The sequence below is a fragment of the Dendronephthya gigantea genome, unplaced genomic scaffold (assembly GCF_004324835.1).
Source record: "Dendronephthya gigantea isolate DGI-Jeju-01 unplaced genomic scaffold, DenGig_1.0 000006F, whole genome shotgun sequence".
NCBI lineage: Eukaryota > Metazoa > Cnidaria > Anthozoa > Malacalcyonacea > Nephtheidae > Dendronephthya > Dendronephthya gigantea.
In genome coordinates, this window is record NW_021163016.1 from 1,261,496 (window position 1) to 1,277,345 (window position 15,850).

Sequence of the window (15,850 nt, forward strand, 5' to 3'; positions counted from 1 at the left end):
TTGTGCAATAGCGAAGCCTAAGTGGCAAGGTCAAAGCATATCATTCTATTAAAAGCGAAACCGATCTCTTCCGCAGATTTTGAATAATTCTTCTTCTTTGGTATCGACGTACGTGTCGAGGTAGCGTATCGACGCAGTCATTTAATACACGCCATTAACCAATCGTTTCTCAGTGCATGGGAACTCGGGACAAAGGTAAAAAATATATGTTATCGTGCCATTTGAGGAATTTGACCTGACTAATACGGCGAGGAATCTTGCTCGGTTTAAATGCTCAGTTTAAGGAGATACAGGATGTAATAAAATAAAAATACTTTACATGCAGTGGCGTAGCCAGCCTGACGATTTAGTCATGCTATGCAAATTTTATGTTATTATCATTATTCATTTCTTTAGAAATTCATTGTTTTCACAGTCAATGAACACCAAAATATTAGCATAGCATGACTAAATTGTCGGGCTGGCTACGCCACTGTTTACATGTTACGTGTTTTGGCTTGCACAATGCGTTTTAAAGAGATCGAAATAGGAGTATAGAAACTTATTTATATTCAATATCTATAATTGCATTGTTCGTCTGCATAAAGTGTTCACAAATTGTTTCATTTATGATCAACAGGCAAAATCAATCAAAATAAATAGTAAACGCGTATGAAAAGACTTCGCGTCGAGAATCGAAAGTAACGTGTGAATGCTTAAGCCAGTGTGTCGTAGTACAAAAGTAGTAGAGATCACCGAGAAAAGCATTATTCATTTTGACGGTATTCAACAATATACAAATGATAATTAAGGTAAATCCTGTATGTATTTTGATTACAGACTTCGACATTGTTATATGTAGCCCTAACATCTGGCAGGAAATAGACGTTTAACCAGCTATGGCTGAAGGGCCAGATGTTTCTTTTCCCCAACTAAATGAGGAGCTTCTGAACATCTTGAAGTGCGGCATCTGTACGAAAACGTTAGAAGAACCAAAAACACTTCCCTGCTTTCATTCGTTCTGCCAAAACTGTCTTGCGAGGTATATTGCCAAACGCGAGGAGGCCTCAAAGGAGCGTGGCAGTGAGAATGCATTTGAATGTCCTCTGTGCAAGACGCAATTAGAATTGAAACAAGGCGATGACGTGGAAGAAATTCCGCCAATTTATTTCATCAAAAACTTGTTAGACATCTTGCCGGTTATACAACGACAAACACAAAATCTACATTGTGGATCTTGCAAAGCTCAAGGATCAGTTGTTTGCAGATGTTTTGATTGCGAACGCTATCTGTGCGAGGATTGCTTGGCAACACACAGCAAATGGCCAGACTTCAAGCAACATGTTGTGATGACATTGGAGGAATTGGCAAAACCTGAGAATCACAGAACAGCTAAAAAGAAGCCATGTTGCCTAGAGCAAGGACACAACAACAAACACTTTGAATTTTATTGCAATACATGTCAAGACCTGGCATGTATGAGTTGCGTTGTTTTAGATCATCCGAAACCTGATCATAAATATCAACCTATGGATAATGTTGCTGAGGAAAACATGGAAGCTTTGAAGGAAACTTCCGTCATCTTACAGAAGACGTCCAAAGAAGTTGAAATTGCCCTGCAGAAAATAGACGCCGCTGCTGAAACTCTGCAAGCCAACGGAAAAAGCGCCAATGATATGATACGACAGCAGGAAAAGGAAATCTCGAAAAATTTAACCCAGAAAGTAGAACAAAAAGCAGCAGCTTTGCTCGACAAAGTCGACAGACAGTACAACGTGGTCAACCAAGAACTTATTAGACAACATGACGACATGAAAGCCTATCTTGAGAAGGTGAACGGCTCGTTGGATTTTGCAAAGAATATCATGGAAAAAGCGAGCAACGAGGAAATCATTTTGCAAGGTAGAGCACTTCAGCTTAACGCCAAAGATATCAAGAAGAGACGCCCAGATAGGATGAAACCAATTCATGATGGTACCATTACATACCATACCAAAATTATTGTTGGCAATATAATCCTTGATGATCTAGGAAATGTGGGTAGGTTTAATACCAAATCTGTTTTTGTTAGTGCATGACAGCTTCAACGAAAATCAAATTGTTCTGTTACCTATGAAAAATTTATGTACAATCACTACAATGTTGATTAACTTTCGTCAACTCAGTCTATATTCGAGAAGAAGTTATAGTTTCTTTCAAGATCGAAGTTTTGAAGAGTTGGTTTCATTATGAATTTGGAGGAATGTTTGTATTTGTAATTTGTCAGTTACAAAAGAAGCAAAGTTTCATACATATGTCATTCAAAAATTTCCAAGCTCTTATAATTCATGCCGTCAAGCCCTAATTTTAAAGAGAGCTCAAAATGACTTGCAAGAAGTCCAAGAAGAATAATTATTTTGTAAAAAACACACGCCACATCTATACGAGAAACCAATGCAAATTGGATTAGTGGTTGTTCTTTAAAGCTATACAAGCCTTGAGCATGCCCAGCGTTTATTTTGTCCAATTACTCACTGCCGTATCAGGCTAGAAAAAGTTAGGTTAGCGTCTGCAGTCTTTTACTCGTGTTGACAAAGTTGTAAGGATTTTTCTTCATTTAATAGAAATGACCGATACAACATACAAAAGCAATCAGAGAACAGCTAAAACTGAAGAAAACAGTGTCTGCTGTTGGGAGAAAGACAGGGTTCCAAAACCCCATTCCTTGTCCTTGTCCTTCATGAAAGAAAGTGAAGAGCGTGAAGAGGTAATATACTAAATTACTGCATTTCTTGTCATGTGAAACGTCGTTAATTCATGCGTGATTCAATAAGACTTAATAGTCATAATTATTCATTATTTTTCTATCAATTAATTGCCAAAAATAGAAAAAGTGATCGAATTTTTCCCATTGTTAGAACTCTGGAATGAAGGAAGCAACATTTAGACAATACGAAGAAAAAAATTCCATTGCAGAATCAATTATATATATCTTACACCAGAATGATAAAAAAAATCATGGTGGGTTTAATATAAAATCTAAATCAATCGCCTTAAAATGTTGTTCAAGTGTTAAAATTTTAAAGCCAAGATTTAAAATTAATATAGTTATAAAATGTTCAAATCCCATCCTGTGCAAGAGGTGGGTTGAGGTTTAAATTTAAAAAATGCTAGAAAAGTTTCTATGACTGAATATCTTCTTTTACTAGAATCAAACCACACAAGATCGAGCACTCAGTTAAAACGAATACAGAATGCAGTTAAAACTGAGAATAGAGAAAGAGATTCTGAAAGAAGAGACAGAATTCACGTGCACAGAAAGACTAAAAAAAAGAGTATGGAGTTGCGATCAAGAGAGGTATTATTTGGCTTATTATTATAATAAGGTTCTGCTCTTGCGTGGGCCCTCTATGAAAGAAATGCCTAAATTTCGTATTTTTCAAAATTCATACTAATTTCAAAGGTTAGTAAATGGTTTTAGATAATCAGACTAAATGGTTTTAGATAATCAGACAGCACATATTTTGGAAACGTATGAAAATTCAAAATGTAAACAAACCGTTTGGCGTTTGTTTACATCAGAAATGCTTCCACTTTAATACACATTTTTCACACTGTAATCAGTCATTTTCTTTTGGAACAAAGGGGTAAAAAATATTAATATTTTTTACTGTCAAATTTCTGTACTAAGCGGATCAATGGTTAGAGGTTTGGTTAGAGGGAAGGATTTAAGATTCACTTCGACAAAAGAATTTCTAAATCTCATGACTATGGTGTCTATACTATAGAATATAGATCAACATCCAGTACTAGAACTTAGAACTGTTCCCTCAAATAACTTATTTAATGTTTACCTCAACTCGACACCTCCGTCTGCTCATCAGTATTTCTTGCGTTTATTTCTTTCGTTTAATAATTTAACGAGCTACCAGTACCATCCCAACTTCGTGTTTGTAAAAAAACACTTTTTCGCTCTCTCAAAAACTAATTTATTCAAAATTAATTTATGCAGAATAAATTACAACCAACAATCAGCGGATGTTTAAACACACGTGTGAAGGGGAAGTGGTGTGAGCGATGGTATGTGGTAAAAGGCAACATTCTTTACGTCTGGAAAACACCTTCGGTAAGTTGTATGCAAAACAGCAAACAATATTTGCCATCTGAATAAAACAACCAACCCCTTAAAGGCTAGTTTCCACTCAGGAAAATTCTCCTTTGGATTGGACAGGACAGGAAAAACTTTGTATAAACGCCGCCAGAGAACTCACCGACAAAGGAAATTTTCCTGTCCGTTCCGATCCAAAGGAGATTTTTCCTGAGTGGAAACTAGCCTAAGAGATTATCAGTCGAACATTTGCTAGTAAAATTAGTCCACTAATAACGATTTTCCTTAAGGGCACTGGTTTAGAAGAAACCCGTAAGTTACTTGGCTATCATGTACAAGGACCTGAGATGGTATGTTATTCAGTTAACTTGCTTTATTCCCCTCTGAGCATTAGGAGTTGGCCGTACACAGAGGGGGGCTACAGACATGCGCGCTCTCAAAGAATACTAAACTTGTAATCAAATAGTGACTTTAGTTCTCCACTACCCGTGTGCCCCCCCCCCCAGTGAAAACTGTCGTAAGGCATTTTGGCCGGGCAACTTGTTTGTTTACATTTCTTTTCAAATAAAATATGGGGATTGCAACTTTTAATATCACTACTTATCTCCATGGTTGGCTCATGCGATTTCGATTTTTATTGTGCACTCGTTGCAAAAGATTGCAAACTCGCTCATTCGTTTTGCGATTATTCACAGTTTTAGTATAGAAATAGGACGCACTTGTCAACCATGAAGTGATCTCTATTTACATGTAAACTTCAACAATACAGTCATACTATGACAAGTGATGTAATTAATCTTTTGACAATAGAAAATTTTAACAAAATTTTTGACATTAAATACTTAATTTTAGAAGGGCACAATTCATAAAAGAATAGTGTTTCAATTAATTCACGCTGGCATTGAACCTGTCGTCTTGCAAACCGATAATTGGGAAAATGCGGAAAAGTAAGTAATTCCTATCTACCTGCTAAAATAACTGCAAAACAAATAACTCAAATTTTGCCTGGTATTTCACACAATACTAGTTGCATAGCCTGCTCGGCGAATAACTTCAGAGTAAGTGTAAGCTAACAATTTGGTGTTCACTATGCGATCTATCCTCAGGGGGAGTTTTCCTAGCAACAGCAGTTATTTGAATCTAAAGCCCAAAATATATATTGTCCATGAGGTCGGATTTATCTATGTTTCAAATTCTGAACGCTTGGTTTGTAAATTAGGTATACTATGTGAAAAAGATATTTTCCTACGTACAGTACTGTTCAGAAATAACACTGCGGTTCGGTTGCCGTTAGGTTGCGGTTCGGTCGCGGTTCGGTTTCGGTCGACCGATAGAAACCCAGTAAAGAAACCGCAGACGACCGCAAGGGAAAAATACGATCGCGGTTATCGTTCACTTCCGAACGGAATGTTATGAGCAGCTGAGAGCAACAACACAATAAGCAAATCGAAAAAATCTTAAGAAATGTCTGTCAGACTGAGTTAGGCCGAGGTTAAACCTCCGTCTCACTGCGGTTCGACCTCGGTCTGACCTTGGTTCAACCGCGATCAGACCGAGGTTTGACCTAGGTTAACCGCAGTTTTTGTTAGGTTGTTTCTGAACAGAACCGTACATTATAGAATGCAGTTAATTCTTGAGAATTTTGGTCTCCGATTGGTCCATTGAGCATTCGCCTCAGATTAAGCTACAAATTCAGAAAACTAAGTGACTATCGATAATAATTCATTGGCTAGGGGAAAATGTTCCTTTCGATTACTCAGTTAGCTAAATCAAGATCGCTCGCCAACTAGTGGTCGTTGTAAGGTTCTTGTTTGAGTTGTTTCGTTAAAACATTTAGAGCAGTATCTAATAGTTGATTGGTTCTTTTCAGATGGGTAAACGCTCTACGACGTGCAACAGTACTTAAAGTGGGCCCCTATGACATGTAACTAAGAAAATACACAGAAGATGTGTACACTTGTTCATCAAAGAGTAGAAACGAATATTATTTTTTGTTGTCAATATGCGAAATAGTGTCAAGATTACACATATAGATACACTTGTAGATACTCTGCAGATATTCTTTAACGTTGTGATCATTTTTAAAAATGAAACAAAAATAGTTACTTTGTAATTGCTTTTGAGTGTTTGGACATCCCGGCGAGACACCAGCTAGAGTTATTTATTATGGCTTCAGATGTAGGAAATGCATGTTTTACTGCCTTAATCTTCGATATGTCTGTTTGAATGAAACACAAGTGACTTTTACCACCTATCTTAATTAGGTATGCAGCTATATACTTCGTCAGGCTCTCTTTGACAGTGTTTGACCGGGGTATCCGAACAATCAAATAAGACTGTAAATTTTATATTAAGCCGTGGTTTCGCATGACTGTGTCGCAATATCTCTATATTTAGCGTGCTCACAGCCACACTAGGAAGACAGATGAAAAAACATTTTCCGCACAAAAAATGCAATTATTGTTCATGTACGTTTGTGGGAAAATATCAAATGTGTTCTCACAAAATTAATCAAAACAGGGGTAAATAGCTTAGTACTTTAAATACGAATAAACAATGCTACACTTAAAACCTTTGGCTTTTATTGGGAGAAGATAAACACCCACAAATTTGTGGTGGAGTTTGTGTGCACTGTAAAGTGTCCGCGTTTTCTTTGTCCGTGTTTTCCATATCCGTGCATCCGCATTCGCGTTTTCCAGGGAACTAATTTTAGCCGTGCCGTGCCAATAAATTGACTGTACTGTAAATGGGCCTTATGCAACTTTATTTTAATAGCTGTAAAAAACTCAATGTTTACTTGTGTACCATACTGAAATTAAAAGATTGAAACAGTTGTCCTTGTCCTATATCTGGAATTGTACAATTCAAACAACGAAAACAAAGGTTATGATGATAATATGCTTTTTATTCTATACTGGTAACTCTTTACTCTGTATGGACATAAAGATATGCACCACTGAGAATTATTGGACAATCTTATATTGGCGCACACGGTCATCAAGCTCATAATAAATGCACTGCTTCTTTTGCCTTCTATTATACACAAGTTTGATTTCAGTCACTAATTTTTTTAATTAAAATTTCTGACCAAGAAAATCCCTGGTCCCAAAAAAAAAGAATATTATTCGAAAGCTAAGTAACTGTTCTTTTATATGACACGCGTGAAAGAATAATTTTTTAATACATCAGCAAAATTTGTCAATTTTCGTTTCGATTTTAGTCACCTTATGACCCTGTCTCAAGATTTCTATTGTCTTTAACCAGTAACACATTCTTCCGGATTGGTACCAGGTCGGATTACGGTTCACTAAGAAAAACAATTCTTGGAATATTGGTATTCAAAAAAACCTGAGTGCGAAAGAGTCATAAATATAGTAGCACTTGTACCATTTAGCCTCGTAGATGGCTACAGCGCCGGATCCTGCTCCTGCCAAGCAAATAGAGGAACTTCTGACGTGCTGCATTTGTACAGAAACTTTGGATGAACCGAAGACGCTTCCCTGCTTCCATTCGTTCTGTAAGAGATGTCTCGCGAGATGTATTGAAGTTCAACGCGAAAATGCCCAAAAGGAACGAAGGGTCCAGCATCAGTTAAACTGTCCAATGTGCAGAACACAGTTTGAAATGAAACAGGGCGAAAGCGTTGAACAAATTCCGCCGAATTATTTCATAAACAGCTTGTTAGAAATGCTTCCGGTATTACAACAACAAATGCAAAAGCTGCGTTGCGAATCTTGCAAAAGTCAAGTTCCAGCCACATGCAGATGTATCGAATGCGAAAGTTATCTGTGCCAGAACTGCTTGAAAACACACAATGATTGGCAAGACTTCGAGCAACATGTTGTCCTAACGTTGGAGGAATTGGTAAAACCTGAAAACCAAAGCAAAGCGAAAGGAAAGCCACGTTGTAAGAAGGAAGGACACGAAAATAAACCTCTCGAGTTTTATTGCAATATCTGCCAGGAACTGGCTTGTATAAGTTGCGTTGTCTTAAACCATTCCAAAGCTAACCATGACAATCAACCTATTGCTACTGTAGCCGAGCAGTACAAGAAAGCTTTGAAGACGACTTCCGACCAAATGCAGGCAGCTTCTACAGAGGTTAAAATTGCCTTAAAGAAAATAAATCAGGCTACTCAAAGTCTAGATGCCAGCACCGAAATAGCGAAAGGTTCGATCCGCCAACAAGAAGAAGAAATCTTGCAAGATTTCACAGATAAATTAAGACGTAACACAGCAGAATTGCTTAGCTGCGTTGACAGAGCGCGCAACATGGTCAACGAACAACTGGTGAAACAACATAACGAGATGAAAGCGTATCATGAGAAGGTCAATGGTTCACTGAATTTTGCAAATAATATCGTTGAAAAAGCAAGCAATGATGAAATCATCTTGAATAGCCAAGAAATTCAGGCTAACGCCAAAGACATCAAGAAGGAATGTCCAAAGATGATGGAACCAATTCATGATGGAAGCATTACTTACCGGGCAAAATCACCCGAAACTATTGTTGCCAATATAAACCTGAATGACTTGGGAAATGTGGGTAGGTTTAAAAAAAAAATTCAATTTTAAACGTTATATTGCATGCTATCACAAGATTTTAATCATTCAATCATAATTTTTCCCGCCATCGTATTTTGACGTTCAGACACCTTGATTGGCTTCAATCTTAGTTGACGTTATTGATACAGTTTTGGTTTAATGAACTCAGTCAACATCATAATAGCATCACGAATCACTTCTCTCCAATCTTTACATTGATTGACCTTGATAGTTAATTACTCGGGCTACCGTAGGTAGACCGAGTTGTAAAATGGGCTCGGTTTTTTCTTTTGCGTCGCGAGTTTGCAAAAAATCACGCGTGGGTGGCACGAAGTCTTCGAACCAATCGAAATCGTCCTAGGATCGTTTCTCGCGCGGGTGTCACGAACATGCCATGTTACTACGAGATAACTGTAGCCCGAGTGATCGCCTGAGTAGGCGTCTTGTTAATATTTATATTTGGATAAAACATGTTATAGAAAATGGTGCAGACTCTTTGAGAAGACTCTATTCTGCGGGGAGAATGGGTAAAGAGCCACAATATTTCAAGAAAAAAGAGGTAGTATATTCGCGTGATACGTTGTTGATGTAAAAACGTGATCTATTTTTTAAATATCAGGGGCCAGTTGTATAAAAATCCTTAATTAGCTACATTTTGCATAGTTAAATCCTAGTTAACTCAGAAATACATGACTCTGATTGGCCAATTCTGTCCTTAAAAGTACTAGTCTTTTATACAACCAGCCGCAGATTCCTAAGCCGGAGGAATCAGAAATCAGTGGGTTTTTAAAGACACGTGCGGGTAGGAATTGGCGTAAACGATGGTATGTGCTGAAAGACAAGGTTCTTTACATTTCGAAATCATGTTCGGTAAGTTTCGGATTTTAATAATCATATTCATTTAAATTATTCAAAGCAAAAGTGACGAACCAGGGAATGAAAATTGATTTGAAGATCTTAGCAAGTTTTAGAGCCAAATATTGATAGGTGCAATTATATAATACAATCAACTAAATATTTTAGCTACCCCATGAAGTAATTGACATGCATTACCTTCGTTCTGTCCGAGTTATAGAAACGTTTTTTTAAGGATCCTGTCGAAGAATGTCGTCCGTTACTTGGGTATGAAGTACAAGGACCTGACGTTGCATGCAATTATTTTTGCTTCAGTTTTTTTCTACTATATTGGAGCCAGCATTTTTATCACCATGCATGCTTTATTTTTAGATGGATGGAAATAACAAAATAGTTTTTCAATTAACTCATGCAGGTGTCAAATCTGTCGATTTAAAAACTGATGATGTGAAAAATGCACAGAGGTACGTATGATCAAAAAAGCTTAAAACGAATGGGTGCATGTGAATTTTTGACAATTTATGAGACCGGCAGCTATGCATTAACTTTGTTCTCAGAGCTCATTAAATAATCAATTAACTTTTACATACTGATTGTCTTTCGTCATATATTTGGACATTAATTATTAGGGTTTAGAAATGTTTACATACATGATACACGTTTGCAAAGCATGAATTAAACAGGACATTCACAAAACGAATTATAATGACTGATGGGTTCATTTTAGATGGGTCGACGCTCTACGACTTGCAACGAGTATCTAATAATTATTATGTAAAAAATAACGTAATCTATGCACAAAGCGCAGGGCAGTGTATATGAATGAAATTGATTTATACAGTTATACTCTATGTAAAATAAAGTTATTAGACTTTTTTGTTATTCTTTAATTAACGTTTTGATGATCGTAAACAATTATATTAATCTTATCACATACTAGATTTTCACGATGTAGCAACATTAACTTTTTAATAGCAAGTCCAGCGGCGTAGGAAGCATGATAATTTGGAGGAGGCACATATTCATATATTCATGTTGTGGAAGATCAATTTCTTTTCAAATAGATTTTCTTTTCAAGTCTGTTAACAAGAATATACCATATGAATATGTGCCCCTCCCCCCAATTATCGTGTTTCCTACGCCACGGCAAGTCTTTTTATAGTCGGTGACTGTTTATTCACTCAGAAAATTCGGCCTCGTTTTTGTACAATATTTATTGTTAATTAAGGGTTAATCGTGACTGGGGATAATATTAATCATGCAAGAAACTTTTTTGCTGGGATTCAATTATAAATAGAAAATAAGCCAAGCTAGAATGGATTATTTCAGCTATCTTTTTAAATTATGATTTGAAATAGGTAAAAAAAACTGGATATAGTTGATCCTTGTGATATTAATGATTGTAAACGATTATTTTCGTATGGAAATAGAATAATTATAGGGTAAAACTAGCGTATAATTATAGCCTTGTACTTAAAAATATACTAAAGTGGGCTCATTTTTATAGTCATGTTAACATATCGATTATCGCAAGAAAAATCGCGTAAAAGACATGAACTCAACCAAGCACTTGTCTTGCTATCATTCGTTTCAAAACACTACTTGGCGAATTATGTTACAATCTTACTTATTCAAACTTCAATTTAGGTTCTCAAGTCTGCAATTCTTCCTTTCCCTGTGCCCGACTACTAAGAAGCCTCATCTCTCCCTGTGCCTGCTTTACGGCACGAAATTATTCTTTTACAGTAAATTAAATAAAATGTCTGTCGATAGTTTGGCAAACGTATGATGTAGATGATGGGATTCACAGTAAAACCACTATAATACAATGCAAACAGCACAGCATGAAATATATCTGTTGCCAATGAATTGCCCAATAAACCTGGCACGATTAAATAAAATGTCTGTCGATAGTTTGGCAAACGTATGATGTAGATGATGGGATTCACAGTAAAACCACTATAATACAATGCAAACAGCACAGCATGAAATATATCTGTTGCCAATGAATTGCCCAATAAACCTGGCACGATTACTGCTTGAGAAAGTACTAATAATGGTACAGTGCAAAGGACTGTTATGCCAGCGATTACGATGATTGTTGTCAGAAACCTCTTCTCTTTTAGTAACCATTGGGAAGAAACACGATTGCTTGACGTGTCGGAAGAGTCTCCCAAGACGATGTTTCGAGATTGTTTATGTAGTTTATAATATGTCACAGCGTACAAAAATGCCGTGAGTAAAACTATTGCCAACCCGAAATAGTTAGCGAAGTACTTATCGTGTCTTTCACTGCCAAAAACGACCCTTTTTCCAGGATAGACCAAGCTTATAAACCAGATAAAAATTATCCACACACTCATGATGCTCCCTTTCATCCAGCAACGGTGTTTAAATGGATACACGACCATGATAAAACGATCTACGGATAACGAGACGATACTTGCAAAGGATACCGATGGAAATAATCGTAATAAAAACTCGTCAATTTCATACCAAACACCATCGTTCACAATTATGAAGCTCTCGAGTGTAGCAAGCGAACACGCAAGAAAATCAGAAACGGCTAGATTCACAACAAGACATGTTCCAGTATTTCTGAAACATTTTAACGGATCTTTGAACATAGCGATCAATAAAAGTATGTGCAGAATTATTCCAAGAGGACTGATAAAACATTTGCCAATGTATATATTTAACGCCATGTCGGCAAAAGTATTATTTCGATGTTTACATCCGTGACTATGACTGATATATCTCGTTATTAAAATAGTAATTAGGAATGTTTATGAAAATGATTCGGAGGAAATTAATCAAAATCTTATCAATTTGTTGATCTCTGAACATGCAGGCAGGCTCATGACATATATTTTATTCATTAGAGTAGTCAGCCTGATGATTTGTCAAGTTTTCGTGACAAGGAGCCTTTTTCAAAAGCTAGTTATACCAGGTCTATAAAAGGCAAACACTCGATACTCAAAAAACTTACTTTGTGAGCTATACAATTAGAATTAAGTAGCTACCATTGTAGTATTGTGTTTAATAACAATATGGTGATTGCCTTTGTAGTATACATCCTGCACAAAGTATAGTGTGAAACATCCTCTGGGTATTGAAAGAACAAAAGTTTTTTGTCATGTTGTCATCAACATTTGAATTGTAAATCAGCGAGTATTAACTCGCTATTTTTGACACGAGCTTTGCACCATGTGTTCAGCTGCTTTCAAATAATTCTCTTGCTTCAACATTATAACTGTCTTTGGCAAATTTCGTGCATGGATTAATGGACATTTCCAAAACGAATGATTTTAAAGTTAGGCTGTCAGACGTTTGTTGAACTTATTTGCCAGCAGGACGGTTTATAATAAAGCTGAAATAAATCTGAATGGTGCAGGCATATTTAGATTCATGGTTTTACAAAGTGCTCAGCGAGGTGAGTTATCGCTTTAATTTTCTTTAAAGTTTGAAAGCAAAATGGTTATACCTGTATAATATACTTAATGGTAGGATTTTGTATATTCAACTCTGCTATCAATGTGAGTTACTCCAAAAGAGCAATTTGAAGGTATTCCGATAATTCGGCAACCGCAGGAAATAAATTAATGGATTGATTGCAAAATTAATTGTGTAGAGCGCTTGGAAGAGGCGACCTAACATCCTAGCAGTTCTCTTGTTCAGTTTTAACCAAATATCTCCGGTAGCGTCTACCGTATCCAAAATTACACGAGGCGAGAGACAAAGCACAGTGATACTTGCTATTAGAATTATGGTTCTTAAAAATCTTCGTTCCTTTAACAGTCGATTCTGCTCTGCACGAGATTCCCTGTTAGAAGACATAATGTCTCGAGATTGTGTTTTGAGTTTAAAATAGGTCAACGAGTACATTGTTGTTGAGAATATGGTTATAGTTAGCATCAAAATCTTCTGGGAAATTTCATCAGTCGTTGTTTTACCCACAATCGTGAATTTCGCCGGGTAAATTGATGAAAGCAGCCAAATAATCAGGAGCCAAAACATTAGTGTTCTGTTGTCCATATAACGGCGGTACTTCAGAGGATAGGCAATCATTAGGAAGCGGTCGATTGATATTGAAATTAATGCCGTGACAGACATTCCCGTAGGAACCATGAACATAACTTCTCTGACCAAAGGTAGCATTGAACAATTCAGAAAAAGCATCGAGACCAAACACACAGCGAAGTCTGAAAGTGCTAATTGCGCAACGAGATATGTAGCCGAATTTCGAAAGCATTTTAACGGATCCTTTATGAACGAAATGAAGAGAAAAATATGTGAAATTATCCCAAACAAACATACCAAGTAAATCGGTATGCTGAGATAAAACTCAAAACCAACTTGAAAATTACAAATAAATTTCATAATTAAGATTAAGAAACCGTCAAGTGCATGGCGACGTAATTTAGCGAAGTCATGCAATGAGCGCTATCTTTATAATGCAACGGTTATTATTAAACAGTTGGCAAATGCAGCACTTAAAACTAACGTGAAAATTACAAATAAATTTCATAATCAAGAAACCGTCACTGATTGGCGACGTAATTTTGCGAAGTCAATGAGCACTTTATATGCAAGAGTTATTAATCAGTTGGTGAATGCAGCTGTATCGTATGACTCCCTATGTCCTGTGTATAATATTAAAACAGTCAAAGAATTTACATATATATGTTCAAAATGATAGAAAGGTGTGTATTTTTAAAATAAAACATAATTTATTATGTTAACATGACACTCTTTGATCGTTTCGACTTAATGAGATTCGGAAATATATAACTTTAACTATATAAACTAAATTTAAATCTTAATTTTCTTCGTTTCGACTATATTTCGTAGTCACGTTTACCCATTTAAAGCTAAGTTTTCTAGCTATTTTTTGAAATGTCCTATATTAGTTATTCAATTAAATTTCGATTGAAATGGAAGGAGTACTGATGAGGATTTCGCTCCTCGTATAATATAATAATCCATAAATAATAAATCCCATAATAATGTTTCTAAAAAATAGCTACTTTCAACGTTGCCTTATGCGGTTACGTTTACTTTCAACTTTGCATTCCCACCTTTGTTCATATAGGATTTTTTCATTGGAATCGAGGACTTTCTGTCATCTTGGGTTATACTCTAGATCTCTATATAACATCTATTAACTAGAATATTTTGTCATATCGCTTGTGTTAACACTAGTATACTCGGAGTTTTTTTTTCTAATTTTTGGATTAGAAATTAGGCCAGTATAGGAATTATTTCAGGTTGAAATTGAAAACAATAGTGTTTTTAAATCCTACATATAAAATCAGATGACTTGTTTCAAGTTAGTTTTTGGTGCCAAAATTAAATGAAGATGCCATGTGGCCCCATTTGATGTATATCCGATGATTATCTGATGTATCTGATGACCCCGTGCTGCTCAGAAAATTGTGCGTATGTCAGTGGTTTGTTTCTCTCTTGTGACTTTTCTTATTTTGCGTCAAAATAGTCTTATAGTCAAGAAGTGCTTTGACGACCTGGACTTCCCCCCTAAACTGCGATATATTTTTTATTTGCAGAACAGCAATAACATGCTTAGAAATATCTTTACATGAATTGTAGCTAGACGTACTCTCTTCTATAAGTAATTTAAGAATAATTAAAGTTATATAAATAAACATACTTATAACTAATATATCATGGTTATAATATCGATTGTATAGTAGTGAACTAACATTATGATTATACTTTTTAACTTATATTTTTCCATCCTTTATATACATAATTGTATTCATGCTAAAAACTCACTTCGATACTAATTAGCTGCCTAACCATAAACAAATATTAGTTCAAAATCGTGCCTGAACATGCCATAGTTTTTTACTTCTTTTCTAAAAGGTTACTTCGTGTTTCTCTGTGTCTTCCGACTCTCCTCCCAAACATATTTCCAACAAAAAAAGTTTCTATAGCCTTTATCGGCGAGTTGTACTTTCCAATCCAAGTTTTCTGACAGTTTGGGACAGACCGGAAATCCAGTTGATATAACCTCTTAATGGTGAAACCTCTCAGTTTGTTTATATATTTATTACAAGACGTGAGATTTTAGCGTGTGTTATAACGTCTATAACTGTATTTGTTGCGGTATTAGTTAACTATGACTTGACTGCATAGTTGTATAGCAGTTTATTTTTACAACCGGCTTTGTACTAATTGTCAGGAAATTTAAAAACTTAAGGAAATGAACGAAAAAAAAATCGTAACATCTTGAAAATACTGAAAGCATTTGGTTAAACGATTCTCTATCAAGCGGAAGTATTCTTATATATATATTCTTGTACTACTTCCAATGCCTAAACATAATTTATTCTTTCAATAAACTCGCAAGTCAATTGCTTATAT

The 15,850-nt window shown here is 35.8% G+C and overlaps 2 protein-coding genes across 5 annotated transcripts; both read left to right on the plus strand.

Moving 5' to 3' along the window:
* The first annotated feature begins 69 nt into the window (after positions 1–69).
* LOC114516760 (E3 ubiquitin-protein ligase TRIM33-like) lies at positions 70–6,838 on the plus strand. 2 transcript variants are annotated; one of them, XM_028536321.1, is made up of 9 exons: positions 70–195; positions 820–2,019; positions 2,583–2,725; positions 2,877–2,979; positions 3,168–3,316; positions 3,971–4,084; positions 4,357–4,416; positions 4,919–5,013; positions 5,937–6,838. In XM_028536321.1, exons 2-9 carry the CDS (start codon positions 879–881, stop codon positions 5,992–5,994), a joined length of 1,863 nt encoding a protein of 620 aa, XP_028392122.1. In that variant the 5' UTR covers positions 70–195; positions 820–878; the 3' UTR covers positions 5,995–6,838. The 2 variants fall into 2 exon arrangements, with proteins under 2 accessions (XP_028392122.1, XP_028392123.1); XM_028536322.1 differs by having other exon boundaries at positions 4,922–5,013.
* Positions 6,839–7,363: 525 nt separating this feature from the next.
* On the plus strand, positions 7,364–12,266 carry LOC114516761 (E3 ubiquitin-protein ligase TRIM33-like). Of its 3 annotated transcripts, XM_028536324.1 has the most exons (7): positions 7,364–8,612; positions 9,091–9,170; positions 9,356–9,481; positions 9,702–9,758; positions 9,839–9,930; positions 11,593–11,701; positions 11,849–12,266. In XM_028536324.1, exons 1-6 carry the CDS (start codon positions 7,469–7,471, stop codon positions 11,675–11,677), a joined length of 1,584 nt encoding a protein of 527 aa, XP_028392125.1. In that variant the 5' UTR covers positions 7,364–7,468; the 3' UTR covers positions 11,678–11,701; positions 11,849–12,266. The 3 variants fall into 3 exon arrangements, with proteins under 3 accessions (XP_028392125.1, XP_028392124.1, XP_028392126.1); XM_028536323.1 differs by having other exon boundaries at positions 11,593–12,266; XM_028536325.1 differs by lacking the exons at positions 11,593–11,701; positions 11,849–12,266 and adding an exon at positions 10,194–10,506.
* The last annotated feature ends 3,584 nt before the right edge of the window (positions 12,267–15,850 follow it).

What these genes read in the sequence shown, in the direction of transcription:
- LOC114516760 (XM_028536321.1), top strand. Translation starts at nt 879, where the DNA reads ATGGCTGAAGGGCCAGATGTTTCTTTTCCCCAACTAAATGAGGAGCTT. An exon ending in TGATGATCTAGGAAATGTGG is followed by an intron (nt 2,020 to 2,582) that starts GTAGGTTTAATA and finishes TTCATTTAATAG; the next exon opens with AAATGACCGATACAACATAC. An exon ending in GAATGATAAAAAAAATCATG is followed by an intron (nt 2,980 to 3,167) that starts GTGGGTTTAATA and finishes TTCTTTTACTAG; the next exon opens with AATCAAACCACACAAGATCG.
- LOC114516761 (XM_028536323.1), top strand. Translation starts at nt 7,469, where the DNA reads ATGGCTACAGCGCCGGATCCTGCTCCTGCCAAGCAAATAGAGGAACTT. An exon ending in AATATTTCAAGAAAAAAGAG is followed by an intron (nt 9,171 to 9,355) that starts GTAGTATATTCG and finishes TTATACAACCAG; the next exon opens with CCGCAGATTCCTAAGCCGGA. An exon ending in ACATTTCGAAATCATGTTCG is followed by an intron (nt 9,482 to 9,701) that starts GTAAGTTTCGGA and finishes CGTTTTTTTAAG; the next exon opens with GATCCTGTCGAAGAATGTCG.